The sequence below is a fragment of the Eschscholzia californica genome, unplaced genomic scaffold, assembly GCF_041429995.1.
Source record: "Eschscholzia californica isolate CP2 unplaced genomic scaffold, dmEscCali1.0.p SCAF_6, whole genome shotgun sequence".
In the NCBI taxonomy this organism is placed as follows: domain Eukaryota; kingdom Viridiplantae; phylum Streptophyta; class Magnoliopsida; order Ranunculales; family Papaveraceae; genus Eschscholzia; species Eschscholzia californica.
The window spans coordinates 29,007,077-29,023,635 of record NW_028238483.1 but is presented as its reverse complement, the minus strand read 5'-3'; the positions used below and the strand labels follow the sequence as shown (position 1 = coordinate 29,023,635).

General features: G+C 33.6%; 2 protein-coding genes across 2 annotated transcripts; one reads left to right on the top strand and one right to left on the bottom strand.

Moving 5' to 3' along the window:
• Positions 1–1,240: 1,240 nt before the first annotated feature.
• Positions 1,241–2,694, bottom strand: IRX15-L (IRREGULAR XYLEM protein (DUF579)). Its single transcript, XM_086650278.1, has one exon. It carries the CDS (start codon positions 2,405–2,407, stop codon positions 1,433–1,435), a length of 975 nt encoding a protein of 324 aa, XP_086506404.1. The 5' UTR covers positions 2,408–2,694; the 3' UTR covers positions 1,241–1,432.
• A 5,147-nt stretch (positions 2,695–7,841) lies between these two features.
• On the top strand, positions 7,842–10,679 carry LOC147533259 (protein FAR1-RELATED SEQUENCE 5-like). Its single transcript, XM_086650032.1, has 3 exons — positions 7,842–7,989; positions 9,191–10,567; positions 10,654–10,679. The coding sequence occupies exons 1-3, from the start codon at positions 7,842–7,844 to the stop codon at positions 10,677–10,679; spliced, it is 1,551 nt and encodes a 516-aa protein (XP_086506158.1).
• Positions 10,680–16,559: the final 5,880 nt, after the last annotated feature.

Sequence of the window (16,559 nt, the reverse complement as noted above, 5' to 3'; positions counted from 1 at the left end):
TTATATTAGTGTATTAGGACTCGTTTTTATCATCTTTGACTTGAAAATCCTCCATTATTATCATCTTAAATCTCAAATTCTTCTTCTTTGTTGCTATAGATATTTTCACCTCTGGTTGATTTTATTCTTAAATCAAGTTCAGCTTCTTGTGTAATTAAACCTATTATTGTTCGGATGATGATTTTTTAATATGATGAATATAAAAAAAAAATTTAGGGGAATGAAAATCACAAATCATGCCCCTTCTTTATTATTATTATCCCTTTGAGAAATACCATTCCTGGAAAAATACATACAATTGCCACGCATCAAATTCGTTATTAAGGTTTTTGTTGAGTGTTGCATAGGAGAATCTGTCAGGCAACTATCAAGCTATGTCCTTGGTTGATAATCATTTTCTTGTTAGATAGAAAATCCAGTACCCAACTCGTTTAGATTGCCACCCGAACCCGAATACCCAACTCATTTTCAATGTATAAAACATTGTACTGACCAAAACCCTGACATTAGGGTCTCTCCAACCAAACACAACGTGAATACGGGTTATCCCACCATAACTTCCATTACCACCGACATATCTTCACGTGATCCCATTAAACGAAACCAACCCGTATAACTTGAACAAAAGAACTTTGATGAGGTTGGGTACTTGGGTAAGAGAGGATCTAAAATCATTAGTAATACCTTTCTTCAAAAGAACAATTTTTCTACTGATAGATCTTTTGTTCTAAAAATCAGAGATCTACCCATTGATTTTCCTGCAACTAAAGTTCAAAAGGATACTTCTAAGGGTAATAACTAGTGATTTCTATGGTGGTGTGATGGCGACGATTCTCCGGTGACGGAGGCGGTTTTCTGGCGGCAACGGCGGTTTCCGGTATCGACAGGCGGTTTTTCGGTGACGGCAACGGTTTTCCGGCAACAAGACGATGGTTCTTTTATAAGTTTTACTGTAATTTTTGTCGACCTTTAGGGTCTTTTCATTCACGATCTTTAGGATCTTTTGTCGGCCTTTAGGGTCTTTGGTTTGAGTCAGTGTCTAGTCCCATTTCTTTCTCTTCATGAGGCACTTTGCATTTAAAGGTATGTAACTCTCATGAAGTTTTCAGAGGAGAGAAATAAGAATGATGTATCATCCATGTAAACTATGTGATTTTATCACTTATTAATGGAAATGGTTCCCTTGGTTTCAAAAAAACTTGAACAAATCTCTCTCTCTCTCTCGATGCCACCGACACCATTTTTAATGAATATCATCTCAATTTTGTTCTTCATTGATCTTTGAATTTTTTAAATTTATAATTGACAACCTACTCAATTACATAAAATAAACCCAAATATGCAAAAACAAATAAAAGCTAACACAAGTAATTAATCACAATTTCATTGACCAATAATCATCATCATAATCATCTTCTCAATATGATGAATTTCATTGCTGTTTTTTCTTTTTGAATAAAGATTTTGTTGATGGTGATGAAGTAATAGGATCTTGACAGAACTGAACTGATTTAGAATCCATTCTACCAATGGCATAATGTCGAAGTAAATCTTTTGATTCTACCAAATTTTCTCTGCACAAAAATTCATCACTACTAATTCTTTCAACTTCTCTATTAACATCATGAACGAAAACATGAGTTTTAAATTCCCCTGTTTTCTTGCTTCTTGCTAAAACTCCTGCTGTAAAAATGGCGGAAATTCTACCAGGTTGAGATGGAGATGACCCTCTTGGACCATCAACCAAAATTACATCCCAACCCACTTCATAAAAATGATTTGGAAGATCATTAATACCCAATTTACATTCTGAAAACAAGAGATTTTGAACGGGTCGGCATTCATTTTTCTCTTGTTCTTTTGCTGAAACTATCAGTTCTTTCAATTCACTTACTTTCGTTGTAAATTGAACATCATAAGCTTCAATTCCTGGGTGTTTTTCTTCGAATTTCGCTATAAAGTAATCGTTTTCATCTATGATTACTGTTCTTCCTTTGTGATTTAGTGCTTTCCAGAGAAGAGTTTCATGGGTAAGACCAAAAATAAGGAAATTACAAGGGGAAGAACATTGATGGAGGACTTGGGTAATTGATTTTAGTTCAGATTCAGTCATTTTACCTGGATTACTAGAGATTGATGCATAATGAAGAAGGGCATTTAAGACGGGGTTTGGTAGATTTGTGCCTGCGGCCATGCCTGAGTTGGTGGTAATGGTTTTGATGGTGGTGGTGGTTGTTGTGGGAGAATCTCTAGTACTAAGAAGGGTTAGAAGGAAAACAAGAGTGAAGAAAGAAATGAAAGCTAAAAGCCAAAGATAATGTGACCATCCTCCTTGTTTGTGAATTGTTGGATGGAGGAGAATTACTTTTGTATTGTTGGTAATGGGGTTGTTGTTGTTGTTCTTCATGACTGGTTTTAGTCTTTTAGAGAGAGAAACACCCAAAGTTTCAAATCTTAGAGAGAGAGAAAGAGAGGGGGAAGAGAAAGGGTATTTTTCTCTGGTTTGTTCTCTTCTTCTTTCTTTCTCCCTGGGAGAGATGATTAGATGCTTAAAGGGGGTTATGAAAGAAAGAAAATTTAGGGTTTTTCAATGTTAGTGGAACCCACTTTGATTAATAAAGAATGGAAGGAAATGACGTAGTAACTATAAAACTAGCAAGGTGTCATTGTTCCTTGGCTTTAATGCTAGCTCAATTGAATATCTCTGTTTTATTGATCCCTTCTTGAAGGGAGCTATATCACCAAACACAAGTCTAGTGAGAGAAAGAGAAAGGTAGAGAGAGGGAGAGAAATAGAAATAGAGTATCCTTAATTTATGAGTGATGTCGTTGATGCTTCACCATTCTATGGATCTAATACCACTTTCAACAAAAAAAAAAATTCTCTTGACACCAAAAAGACAATACAATCCTATAAAGCAAAAAAAGAAGAAAATTAAAATAAAATGTACTCCTAGTAATTAACTTTAATTTGAAATTCAAACGAAGGAACAAATAACAAAAATATCGACACTTGTGTTGCTCAAACAGTTGAAAGTGTTGACATAAACTCTGAAATTTTAGAGGTCCCATATTCAATTTCCAGAAGAAGTGGAATCCATAATTTATTGAATTTGGGTTATTAAAAGTGTAAATAATGTAATGAATTTGTCAATCATAAGTTAAAGACCAAGAGAGACGAACTACAAAAAAAACTAGCGAGTCAAGGTTAAATGTAAAGAGAGAATAGACAAGAGAGAAGGATGATGGCGGTAGGCCTGTAAACGGTAGCTTATCGGATTGGATATAGGCATATCCGTATCCGTATCCGAATCCGAATCCGATAAGCTATCTGAATATCCGTATCCGATAATTATCCGACGAATATTATAAATCAATATCCGAATCCGATAATATTAAAGGATATCAGATAATATCCGATATCCGAAACTTTAACAACATTTCAAATTTTTAACCATTAGATCTAAATAATAAATCTCAACCATACATTTTATATATTATTATGAATAAATTTAAATTTTTATTATTTTTTATATTACTTATCGGATACAAATATTCATCAGATCGAATATTAGTATACAGGGGCGATGCCACCTTGGGGCCTATGGGGGCACATGCCCCCACAACCCCAAGGTGGTAAACCATTTCTTCCCTCCAAATTAATCTGCTGAAAGACAAAAAAAAAAGGAGAAGCAGTGCTATGGGACAACTAAAATTGCTAAATCTAGCAAACCATACAAATCAATGAACTTTCTTTATATGTCTATTTATTATTCTTCATTGTTTATTTGTTTACGGTTTACTCGATATTTTGTGTTTTTATTTATTGATATGTCAGCAAAATTTGAGTTTAGATTTAAAATACTTCGGATTTTCAACATTACATTATAGGATGATCTCACATCCACAAAATCATGCCAACCTCTAGTGTTATAAGTTAGAGTTCGTGTAATTTATGTCATGTTCTTACTAATTATTTGATTCGTTTAATTTAAATGAAGCAACTGTTTTTTTTTTTTTGTTGAAACGAAATGAAGCAACTGTTAGTGAGTGTTATTATTTATGTATAGCTAGAGGCACTTATGGATCAATTTGAAGACAATACAAAAGAAATGCAATTAATGCAATATCAAATCAAAAGTTATTAGAATTCTTGGAAGGAAACATCCGAAAGGAAATTGATCTCCTTTATACTTACCATTGACCTTTAGATTAAACTCTATTTATTACAATTTTCATAACACTGAGCGTGTTTGACTGTTTTCTAATGAAATTTTTGACAATCAAATAGAAGACGAGTGGATAGATGATAATTGGATTGCTTATACTGAAAAAATTGTATGTGACTCGTTATAATGTAGTTCAATGAATTAAAGAGATAAAAATTCGTAGGATAACTATAAATACATCTGAGTCAAATACTACAAAACAACGCATATGATTATTCCTTTTATAATATTTGAATTATTTCTTGTTTTCCTAAATAAATGTGCCCCCATATTAAAAATATCCTGACCTCGCCACTGAATAGTATATCCGTATCCGATATCCGAAATTTCGGATATTTTTTTAAAATTCAAATACGGATGCGGATCGGATGTCGAATATTCGGATATCTATTGACAGGCTTAGATGGCGGGAGTTAGTGGCGCGGGAGTTAATGGGCGCCGGTGGTGGGAAGGAAGATGGAGGAAGAAGAAAATAAAAACATTAAAAATAAGTAGTGTTTGGACGAAACAAAACAAAATTGTTTCCAACCAAAATTTTGTTACCTGAATTTTTTTCTTATTTCCTCAAAACATCGACCCAGAGAAAAATGAAAATGCAAGGTGAATGTATTGAGGGAAATTATAGATGCACTCACCAATTTTGTTATATAGACATATATCTAACCTAATTTTTTTGAAGCAAAGGAGATGTGAGTGTGGAAGGTAGAAATAGTAAGTGTTTATAACATTTCTGATGTATTTTTTTTTTAATATCGACTACATCGGTCATTACAAAGGCATTGATACATCGATACGATGTGATAAGCACAATAATTGTCAAATTACTACTGGGCTAAAGTCCGACGAAATTAAATGGCCTAAAGGTCGGCGAATTAAATGGCCTAAAGCCTACAGAAACTAACTTGGGAAGTTTTATAAGGCCTCCCCAATTTTGTTAAAAGGCCTCCCCATGAACCATTTTACTTGTTAAATTATCACTGAGGGGAGGCCTTTTAACAAAAATGAGGGGGCCCTATAAAATCTCCCAACTAACTTTACTTATACCCAAGTTCAATATTCCTGGATTTGCACTTCCATGGGATTGAATTTGTGACCTCCGTATTGATTGATGTAGAGTATATTTATTTGGAGGTGCGTCTACATCACCCCCCAACCGCCACTCCTCTTTTAGCGCCCCATTAAGTGGGGCAGTCTGAGGGCATTCAAACTGAGTCTAATCCGTGTTGTTTAAGCTCTGGATGGATTAAGGCCTAGTCCAACTTCCCTTAGACTATCCAAATTAGTGCGCCCAATACAAGCAATTATATTGGGTGTGGATTTAATTTGTTTTTTTAGGTTTAAAAGAGTTAAATATGAGAATAATATATGAGTTTTCATCCATTTTTTAGTGTGGCGAAAAAATATCTTTTATAGTTTTTCTTGAAAGTTGTTTTTAAAACTCGAAAGAAAATGAAAGTTGATCAAATGATCGATTAACGAACAAGATGTAGGTTGATAAAGATATAAGGAGAAAATAAAAACTCATAATTCATTAATCATAACCATTAGAATAACGTCAACCTATATCCAAATTTGAACAGATGTAAGAGAAGTTCTTCATTAAAAAAATAGATATTTAACAATGTTTAATTTAAGTTCAACCCTATTTTAACCACTATCCACTTCAATGTTTAATTTTTTAAATAAATAGACATTAAAACTATTTATTTCATCTCTAGAGTTTTAATAGAAAAATTTTAAAAAAATGTTTTTTGATAAAGTTTACATAAAAATCTTATCTAATAACGTTTATTTAATAAATTATTAACTAATAGAGTTTACCAAATAATTTATTTTATAATAATATTAATGAATTTTAATAAGTTTTTAATTAATAATTTTGTAGGTAAACTATTTTAATTAAAGGTTTGTATTTCAACTGCTCAAAATATTTTTTAACTATTTTCAACTAAACTTTCCAAATCACATATCAATATAGAGGCGATATAACCTTTATGTTATAAGGGAGATTTGAACTATATACATATTTAATTCATCTTCTTCATAGTCCCACAACGAATGCACATTTCTCTGCCCCTCAGTGCATTTGCCTGGTCTAATAAGTCACATTCCTTGCCCTTAAGTGAATTGGCCTGGAATAATAAGCCACATTCCTGTTATTGGAGGTTATCAAGAACCTTGTAACTAGTTTAATTTAACGTAGAAAATTCATTGTAGTGGCAGACAAGTTGGTTAAATGCGCAAGGAAGGAAAACAGGACGAAGTCATGGAAGAATGTCCCTTACCTTCTTTTTAAGTTATATTGTAATAGAACTCTTATTTCCCTTTAATTAATAATAATATCAATTTCAACAAAAAAAACTAGTTTAATTTTAAGAATGTTTGTTTAATAAATTTTTTTTAATAGTTTTTTGTTAATAAAGTTTTTTTAATAAATTTTTATTTATTAATTTTTAGTAATTGTCTATTTAATAACATATAACTATTAAATTGATAAGATTCATCAAGAGTTTCATTTTGAGTAATATAGATTTTTAATCGACAACCTTCAAAGTTGTGAACCACAATAAATTTGGACAATATAATAACTTTGGATGTTATACTAAATAATGATGATTCCGAATCACAAAATACTGAAGAATGACAATTGATAAAAGATTGACCAATATGTAAAGATTTTATTCAAGTTGCGACAGAAAGGTATTGTGACTTGTAATTTAAACACTTAGGCGGTTATCGTGCTTATCACGTCTTCATGATGTATCAATGCCTTACAACAACTAACGTAGATCGTAGTCGTTTTTTCAAGAAAAAACCTTGACAAACATATGAAATCTCCCTAACTTCCATATGTTATAACCAATAGTCGTATGTTTCAATTTCTCAGCAACAATCTGATAATTTTTATTAGGTATGAAATTAATTTATACCCAATTTATTATGTCTTTAAACAAGTACTATATTCCAACAAATTGGTAATCAACAATGTTGGCTTATAATTGTTTTTTCAGGTTATTTCCTAAGTGGTTTCTTACTTTATGACCAGCTTCCCGCGTAGCCCCCTACTTTATCGAAAATATTCAGATGGTCTCCTTTAACCGTCACGTCCATTTGTCTGTTAACGTTTTTATTTTTATTTTTCGAAAATACTTTCATTTTTAAATGTGCAGTCAACTGTCCCTAAAATCTCCCTCTCTGTAAAAACTCTCTTTCCCTCTCTCTCTCTGTAAAATCTCTTTCTCCCTCCCTCTCGGAAAAGAGATTTTCAGATAGAGAGAGAAAAAGATTTTACAGAGAGAGAGAGAGAGGCTAGATCTAGGGCTTGATGTCCGTTAATGGAGGTTATATTTGAGTTTCCTCCATTCTTTTATGTGCTTTGTTGAGAGACAACATTGCTTGCTAGAATTGCGTGGAAACTTTGCCAATCGGATTAACGCCAATCAAAAATCAAATCACGAACAGAAATATGAACCACCGATTGATAGAACTTCAGATTTTTATGATGTTGAAAAAAGTAAAATTTATATCGAAGAAGAAGAAGAAATGAAAGAAAATGTGAACAACTGCAACTACAACAATGACGATTTGTCGTCTGATAAAAGTTCGGTAATTAATGACGGAAAAGATCATCCGACCTCCATCACAATCTTCCTCGAACCGAAACATTAACAATAACAACGATGACGAAGACGAAGAGATTAATCGAATGAAGCGATTACACTCTTTTTCGAATTCTTTAGCTGGATCTATGCCGACATTAAGTAAATTCTTTTGAGAACGAAGCACTAGTTTCTCGGCTGCTATCGAGAGGGAGAGAACCCTAGACAAAAATCAAAGGCTTCATTCAAAGAAGAAACTGAATTCCCCCAAAATTAGAATATCCCAAATACAACTGAAAACCCTAGAATTATAAGCCTAACAATGTGAATAAGAAGAAGAGCTTGACCAGAAACAGGTCCATTTCCACTTTTAACAATATCAGAAAACCCTAATTTTGCAACTTTAATTCCAAAACAATAAGCATCAGACAACCATACCAATAAGTTACTCCATCAACACCAGAAAGGGGGTTTGTTCGAAAGCAATCAACAAGCTAATAAGAAGGAATCAGTCCGGTATAGAGAGAAAAATTTTCTTCAGAAGATAAGCGAATTAGATCAGATTCATTTCCAGATTGAGCAAAAACCCTAAATCAGATGTTGTTAGAAGGAGAAACAAATGAGGCAAAGGGATTAAAATTTTAGAGAGATAAAAATTTCGGGAAGATGAACTTATTAAAAGAGAAACAATAAGTCTATAAAGACCGTCCAAATCAAACCGCATTGCAACCGTCTTTCCACCTTGTACAAAAAGACAAAAATTTAAAAAGGGTCCCACACTTTTCAAATGCTTATTAAATTAATAAGTTGCTGTTTCAATTTAACGGAACAATGAGCATGCCGTTATTGAAAATCAATCTCAACCATTGGTTTTCAATGGTTAAGATTTAAATTCCAAAAATAACTTTTCTTTCTCTACAGCCTAAACACATCACTTTAACTTTACTCATTCACCAGGAAAGTAAAACCCTAGTGGAGAGGTTCATTCTTGTCGTTGGCTTCCTCAAGAATATATTCATTAACAAATCGATTTTTCTTCAACAATCCCCACCCAAATTATTGGAAAAACACACTTCTCTCCATATTTGAAGGTTAGTGAATCATTTTTTATTGTTTTGTTTGAGGAATATATGGAAGGAATTCCTATACACTATAGTTTAGATTCTATGGAATATATTGATTCTGAAAATGATTGTGAAGAAGATGATTGTGAAATAGAAGAAGAATGTGTAGAAAAGTGAAATGGATGTCAATTTTTTGAAATATAACAAATTGGAATTATTAGAACTACTAAAGGTAGGAACAATACACAATAATCTTGCTATTGTGTTTGAACTCTTTAAGAGATATGCTTTTTTATTAGGATTTCCGGCAAAGAAAAGAACTAGTAAAAAGTATTGTAATGGTGTTCAACGATGGGTTACATTTTCATGTGGTAGAGAAGGAACACCTAAAAGTACTTCTTCCAATTGCTTAAAACCAAGACCCTCATTCAAGACAGGTTGTAAAGTCAAGATTAGAATAACGCTTGAAAGAGATGATAAATGGAAAGTAACGTCGTCTTTTCTTGACCACAACCACCCTCTCAGTCCTAGTAAATCTATATTTTATAAATGCAATAGAAACATCAAACCATCCGTAAAAAGAGCTTTAGAATTAGGAGATAGAGCGGGAATTCGACCATGTAAGAATTTTGGCACGATTGTTGAAGATGCTCATGGATATGAAAACCTAACTGCAACAAGGAAAGATTGCCAAAATTATCTAGCTCAAGTTAGACGACTACGCCTTGGTAAAGGTGATGTAGTTGCAGTTCAACGGTATTTCTTGAAAATGCAATCGCAAAGTGCAGATTTTTTCTATTGTATGGACCATGATGAAGAGGGTAGGTTGAAAAATGTGTTTTGGGCAGATGGGAAGAGTAGAAAGGCTTATAAAGAATTTGGGGATGTGGTAGCATTTGACACGACTTACCTGACTAACAAGTATGAAATGCCCTTCGCTCCATTTGTCGGTGTAAATCATCATGGTCATACGATCTTATTCGGATGTGGTCTCATTTCAAATGAGGACACAAACACATTTGTTTGGTTGTTTCAGACCTGGCTCGCTTGCATGGATGGTTGTCACCCTCAAGGAATAATCACAGATCAATGTAAGGCAATGCAAAATGCCATTGTGGAAGTCTTTCCTAACACTAGACATAGATGGTGTTTGTGGCATATTCTGAAGAAGTTGCCTATAAAATTTGGTAGCAATAAACAAAAAGATCAAATTAGTTCTACATTGCAGTGTTTGGTGTATGATTCACAAGACCTCAGAGAGTTTGAAGAAGGGTGGATAAAAATGCTTGACAAGTATGGTTTACATGAACATAAATGGTTGAATAAATTATACGGGGAAAGACACCTTTGGGTTCCAATTTATCTTAAAACTAATTTCTGGGCAGGCATGTCAACTACACAACGAAGTGAAAGTGTGAATGCCTTTTTTGATGGTTATGTTCATGCTAAAACAACTCTATCACAATTTGTTGAACAATATGGTCGTGCAGTGAGAGATAAAGCTCAAAAAGAAGCAGAGGCAGACTTTAGGTCATACGCACACAAGATACCATGTGTGACTAGATTTAACATTGAGAAACAAGCCCAACAAGTGTACACCACTGAAAAATTCAAAGTATTTCAGCAAGAGTTGATTGAATTATTATACTGCAAAGACATACATAGTTATCAAGATGGTGCGTTTACCGTACATGACATTCTATATTGGTGTTGCAGGATCTTGGTGTTGACTTCATTCCGAACTTTGTTTTTTTAATTTCAGGTGGTACAGAATTCCAAAATCTATGATTATGGTAGTGTCCCAGGAAGGAAGAGATTGGTGGTAGAGAATTCCAAATCTATGTGTTTGGCATATTTTGAAGCATTTATATTTTAATTCATGACAATGACCAGTGAACTTTCAAGATTTCATGAATTTTGTTTTAAGAATTGTTTATGAATTTTGTTGTAAGACGTTTTAGCATGAATTTTGTTTCATGAATTTTTCCGCTCTTTCCATAAACTTCGTTTAAGACTTTTGTTCCATGAACTTCATGAATACAGTGACTTCATGAATAATTGTTAACAAACAAAATACATTAGCTTCATGAACTTTCAAAATTTCATGAGCTTTTGTTCCATGAACTTCATGAATACAGTGACTTCATGAACTTTGTTTCATGGGTTTTGTTAGTAGAGAAAAACTACAGAGATTTCATGAATTTAATAACAAACAAAATGCAATGAGATTTCATGAATTTAATAACAAAAAATACAGAGATTACATTTAAATTGATGTCACACCACCATTCAGACTACATTGATGTCACACCACCATTCAGACTACATTTAAATTCAGACTACATTGATACTACTTTCAAACACATTAGAGGTAACTAATACACATTCAAGCTTTACGAGTTACTATTTTTTCATTGACACAACAATCTTTGTGACGGTTGTTGTTATCTTCAAATCTTTCTTTTCAGCTATTTGAGCTAGATTTTCAAACATACGCTCCAGCTGAGTAGTTTCGTCATCTTTCGCTTATGTTTCAACTGATATCTTTTCATCATTGTTTTTAGTTCCAGATGCCTCGCTCTCATCCCACTCGAAATATTTGCAAAGTCGTGAGCAATTGAAGAAATACCTACCATGATTTTTAGAATGTTTATTCACCTTAAACCATTGAACTATACCTTTTCCACATTGCGGACACATTTTCTTTCTCGGACACGAAACCAAATCATGTCCGGGATCTCTACAACTATAGCATAAACCATGATTGAATCCACTCATGTTCCACTTTTTTGTGCAACCTGCAAATATTTAGATATATTAGTTATATATGAGTCTTAATCTCCATGCCTATAAACTTGAAGCAAACTATAATTCTTGGTAATTTAAGGGGCTATGGTCATAACAAAATAAAAGGTTTAGAATTCTATACTCATCTTCCACTCTATATTAATCAGTTGTATCTTCCACTTTATAATTTGTTAAGCAGAAATGAAATTAGTCTAAATTTTTTATAACATAAATTACCTTTGGTGCAAACTTCAATTAGTATTTTCATAAACTCAAAATTATTTCAAAACTAAATCTAGAAAGATACATAATTCTTAGTAATTTCATAAACCCAAAATTATTTCAAACCTAGATCTGGAAAGATACATCATTATTAGTAATTTCATAACCCAAAATTATTTCAGACCTAAAGCTAAAAGATACATAATTCTTAGTAATTTCATAAACTCAAAATGATTTCAAACCCTGAATCTAGAAAGATATATGATTTTGTAATTTAAGGAACCCTAAATTATTTCAGACATTAAATCTAAAAATATACTTCAATAATTTCAAGTACTGTTACTAACTTTGAGAAATTGATGCAAGTAAGTGTTACTCCCAGAATAGTTGGTTAATCTCTCCACTAGGGTTTGTTACTAACTTTGGAGAAGAAATTTTTTTTACTGAATGAGAGTGAATGAGTAAAGTTAAAAGGAAGGGGTGTGTTTAGGCTGTAGAGAGATAAAAGTGCTTTTTGAAATTTAAATCTTAACCATTGAAAACCAATGGTCGAGATTGATTTTCAATAACGGCATGCTCCTACTTCCGTTAAATTAAAACAACCACTCATTAGTTTAATAAGCATTTGAAAAGTGTGGGACCCTTTATAAATTTTTGTCCTTTTGTACAAGGTGGAAGACGGTTTCTATACGGTTTGATTTGGACGGTCTTTATAGACTTATTGAAGTTTAAACAACATGAAGTTTAAACAACATCAAGTTTAAACAACATGAAGTTTCTATACGGTTTGATTTGGACGGTCTTTATAGACTTATTGAAGTTTAAACAACATTGAAGTTTAAACAACATGAAGTAGTTGATTAGAGAGAATTTTTAGAGAGAGAGAGAGAGAGAGTTGTTTTTTTTTTTTTTTGGAAATCAAACTTCATATAATGGCCAATAGGCTAATGTGAATTACAACATAAAGTTTAAACAACAAAGACACAACCATAATTGGACAAACAAGACAAGTTATGCCCACTTGGGGTGCCACTAGAGCTGTCTGATCTAACTGGTGGACTGCTACTGGTGCAGTCGACACTGACCATCTGAGGGTAGTTTTTATAACTGATACTTCTTTCACCTTCTTCTCTTCTCGCCGTCAACCGTCGGTGTGCAGAACTTCAGTATGCGCCTCTGGTTCCGGTACATCGGTAGAGAAAGTAGTAATTTGATGAAGAAATTCCCAATAGTGGTCCATGATCAAAACATCTCGATCCTGAATAAAGACGAAAATAATACAAGGGTCCTAAAGACCTACAAAACAGGCCCTAAAGACCAACAAAGAAACTTACTTTTATTGTACTAAGTATATAGAAAATCTAATAACTCTCTCTTCTCCCTTGCTCCGCAACACTAACAGGATCAATCTTAGATTCCGATCCAACTTCTTAATTTCACAAGAACCAGAAAGATATAAGAAATAACTATCTATAACTGAATAAAATCCCTGGAAATTACTTGAATTGCCAATCAAACGATTAATACTATTCCGGCACCACCACCAGTGATGTCATCGCCCTAACCAGAATAGCACCGCTCCACACATACTCTTATCACAATTACATGGTATTTAAGGAAATTTTCCAAACACCTTGTTAGAGAGAACACCCTGTTAGAGAGAAAGAAAACAAGATCTTATATCCCTCTTTGATTTAAACTCTTTGATTTATCCTGTAGATTTCTTTGTCTGATTCGTCTTCAAGAAGACGTAACTGTTTGAAAGAAAACAACATTCCAATTTTTAGGGTTTACCAAACCCTAGAACGGATCCTGCAAATCAACCGAGCATACATCGGGCAAAGTGGTTGAACCTTTTCATGGATCTTCGATCAATACACATGAGGATATTTTGAGAGAAAATTAGGCCTAAGAGAATTAGGTTAAAGATATAAATTTGGTTGGCAGATTGAAATTTTGTTGGATCTCATGAGGAGCAAAACCCCAAGACTTGAATTGGGAGAGAAAGTAATAGAAAGCATAAAAAAAGAAGCATAAAGAGGAAAATCCGGCGAAGGAAGACCCTTCGCCGGAAAAACTAGATCTCAAACTCTCTTTCTCTCTCTAGGGAACGGTTAGGCAGAGCAAAATTGAGAGTAGAGTCTACTTTGTGTTCTTCAGAGAGAGAGTTGTTAGAGAGAGAGAAAGAGAGTTTTTAGATAGAAAATTAAAAGAAGAGTAATTTTGAAATAAAAATCTGATTTAACAGTTATGTGAAGGTAATGACGAAAAGGGAGCCATCTGAGTATTTTCGATAAAGTAGAGGGCTATGCGGGAAGCTGATCATAAAATAGGGGGTCGTTTTGAAAATAACCCAATTCACCAGATTTGACGATAAGATATTTTTTTTTGTTGCATCATGATAAGATACTTTTTTTTTTTTTGATGAAAGAATCATGATAAGATACTTGACAAGCAAAAGATGTATGTAAATTTGGGAAAGGCAAACAGGTAATAGGTTTTACAATTATTCCACATTTGGATAATCAGTTTTGTGTTTCCTTTTATTTTTAATTTTTATTTCTTTTCATCTGTTTCTTTTATTGATGTTTGTTACGCGTGTCTAATAAACTTATTATTTTTATACATTATATCGAGGTAAGGATGTTAAGATTTTGTTGTCCGAGTTGCACCCAATTCATTCTTTTAATATGTAATCATTAACTTCTCTGCACGAAATATATAGACTTCAAATGTTGTATTCTTTAAGGGTAACAATTTTTTATTCTTTTTTGGAATTTGACTTCGGTGTACGATAGTCATTACAATGGCGTCGTACATTGTGATTAGCACGGTCTGTCAGATTAAACAAGAACAAGCATAAAGCCCAACTAAACTTTGTTTGGTCTAAAGTCCAACTAACTATGACCCAAAGTCCATATACATTAGTTATGTCTAGGGGTGGGAAAACGGTCTGGGAATCCGAGATCCGGCCCAATCCGTCCGGACCGTTTGCACCCGAAAACCGACTGTTACCCGAGCCGAACTTACCCGGCCCGATGGCTCGGGCTACAGGGGGCGGCCCTCGGACAAGCACTCGTATCCGAGTCCCGGCCCGAAATACCCGCCCGGTACCCGTCCGCGAGGATCCGCCTGATACCCGTCACTGATACTACCCGAGCAAGCACCCCTTTTATCCCCGTATCACCTAATGAAATTTTTATGATTCAAAGGTGTGGGCCTAAAGAATTGGAGCTACTAAAATTTTTGGCTTTTGTCAAGCCTTGATTTGTGAAGCAAAGGAAGAAGTTGATATAGCCTCTCTTCTTGCTTCCTTACCTTTATCCCAACAATGTGGGTTTAATAGATGGAGCTTACTTAAAGTTTTAGCTTAAACAAAGCATATCTTCAAATCTAAAGGGAGAGGTTATATATAACCTTTCCCTTTGCTTCTTTTATCTCTAACTCAAAGGTGTGGGATTAAAAGTTGAAGCTTCCTTGAAGTTTGTTGTGTGATTTTGGCCTTCTTGTGACCTTCACTAACTGTGGGACATGGTCAATGATAATTGACTATATCAAATGGTCTCTATGACCATGTGTTTTTTTTCCTCTTAATTTTGATGTGTTTTATTTTTCAAACACAAAAAATATTTGGATAGATTTTTCTAAACAAAGTTTTGTAAGACATTATAAATACTTAATACATTTTAATGGTCATAATCAGGGTGCCTACTCCGTATTTTAATGTGCATACTCCATCACTCAAATCATAAACCATGCTTATTTGGGAGGACCTAGGTCTAAGCAGTCATTCTAACCTTTTTCTTTCGAAGTGCAATAAAGAGATACATAAAACAGAAGTAACTATACTTATTGTGGGGGACCTAAGTCAAGTGGTCATCCCAATCTTTTTCTTTTGAAATATAATGAATCATACACATGAAACACAAGCCCATGTTCTTATATTAACACTTCTGCGATTTATTAAGATTTTTTTTCTCTAAGCACTTTAGATGAAACTTGACTACTTGTTAATTGTGATGATTTGATCCCAAGAAGAGGGTTTGTTTTGATGGATCATTCCTTTCCTTGATCATCTAATACTGTTCTTGTCATCTTGATTGATTAAATAGAAAGTACCCACTTTTGATGATGAAGTGGTGGTTTGGGTCTAATAGTGAAAATCTTGTGTGCAGACTCAAAAGATATTTGGTAATAGATGGACGGATCATGCAGGGAAGAACGGTTTACTACCCTTTGCAAGAAAAGAGCTAAGCATCAAGATACAATATTAAAAGAGAACAAAAGTTTTCGCATCAATCAAAACAATAAGAGAGTTATATTTCAGAATGGATCCATTAAAGATGGATCATCTGAATCTGTTGCACCTCTAAAGAAGACGAGGTATAAAAGATTAAATGTTTTAATAGAAGACAAAAAGTATATAGATCTTCAATACGACACTTACGTTTGTTTGATGTCGGACCCATATTTCGGACGTCACTGAAATGATCAATCCGAAGGTGAGGAAACTAATTTGATCTTGCATTTTGATGAAAGAAACTTCAATAATATCTGGCCACGATTCCATGAATAATAACCTTCCGACAACACACTTACATATATTGGACATAAGCACCAGATGCTCCACTCCCTAAATATCACTAAAAAAATCGATCT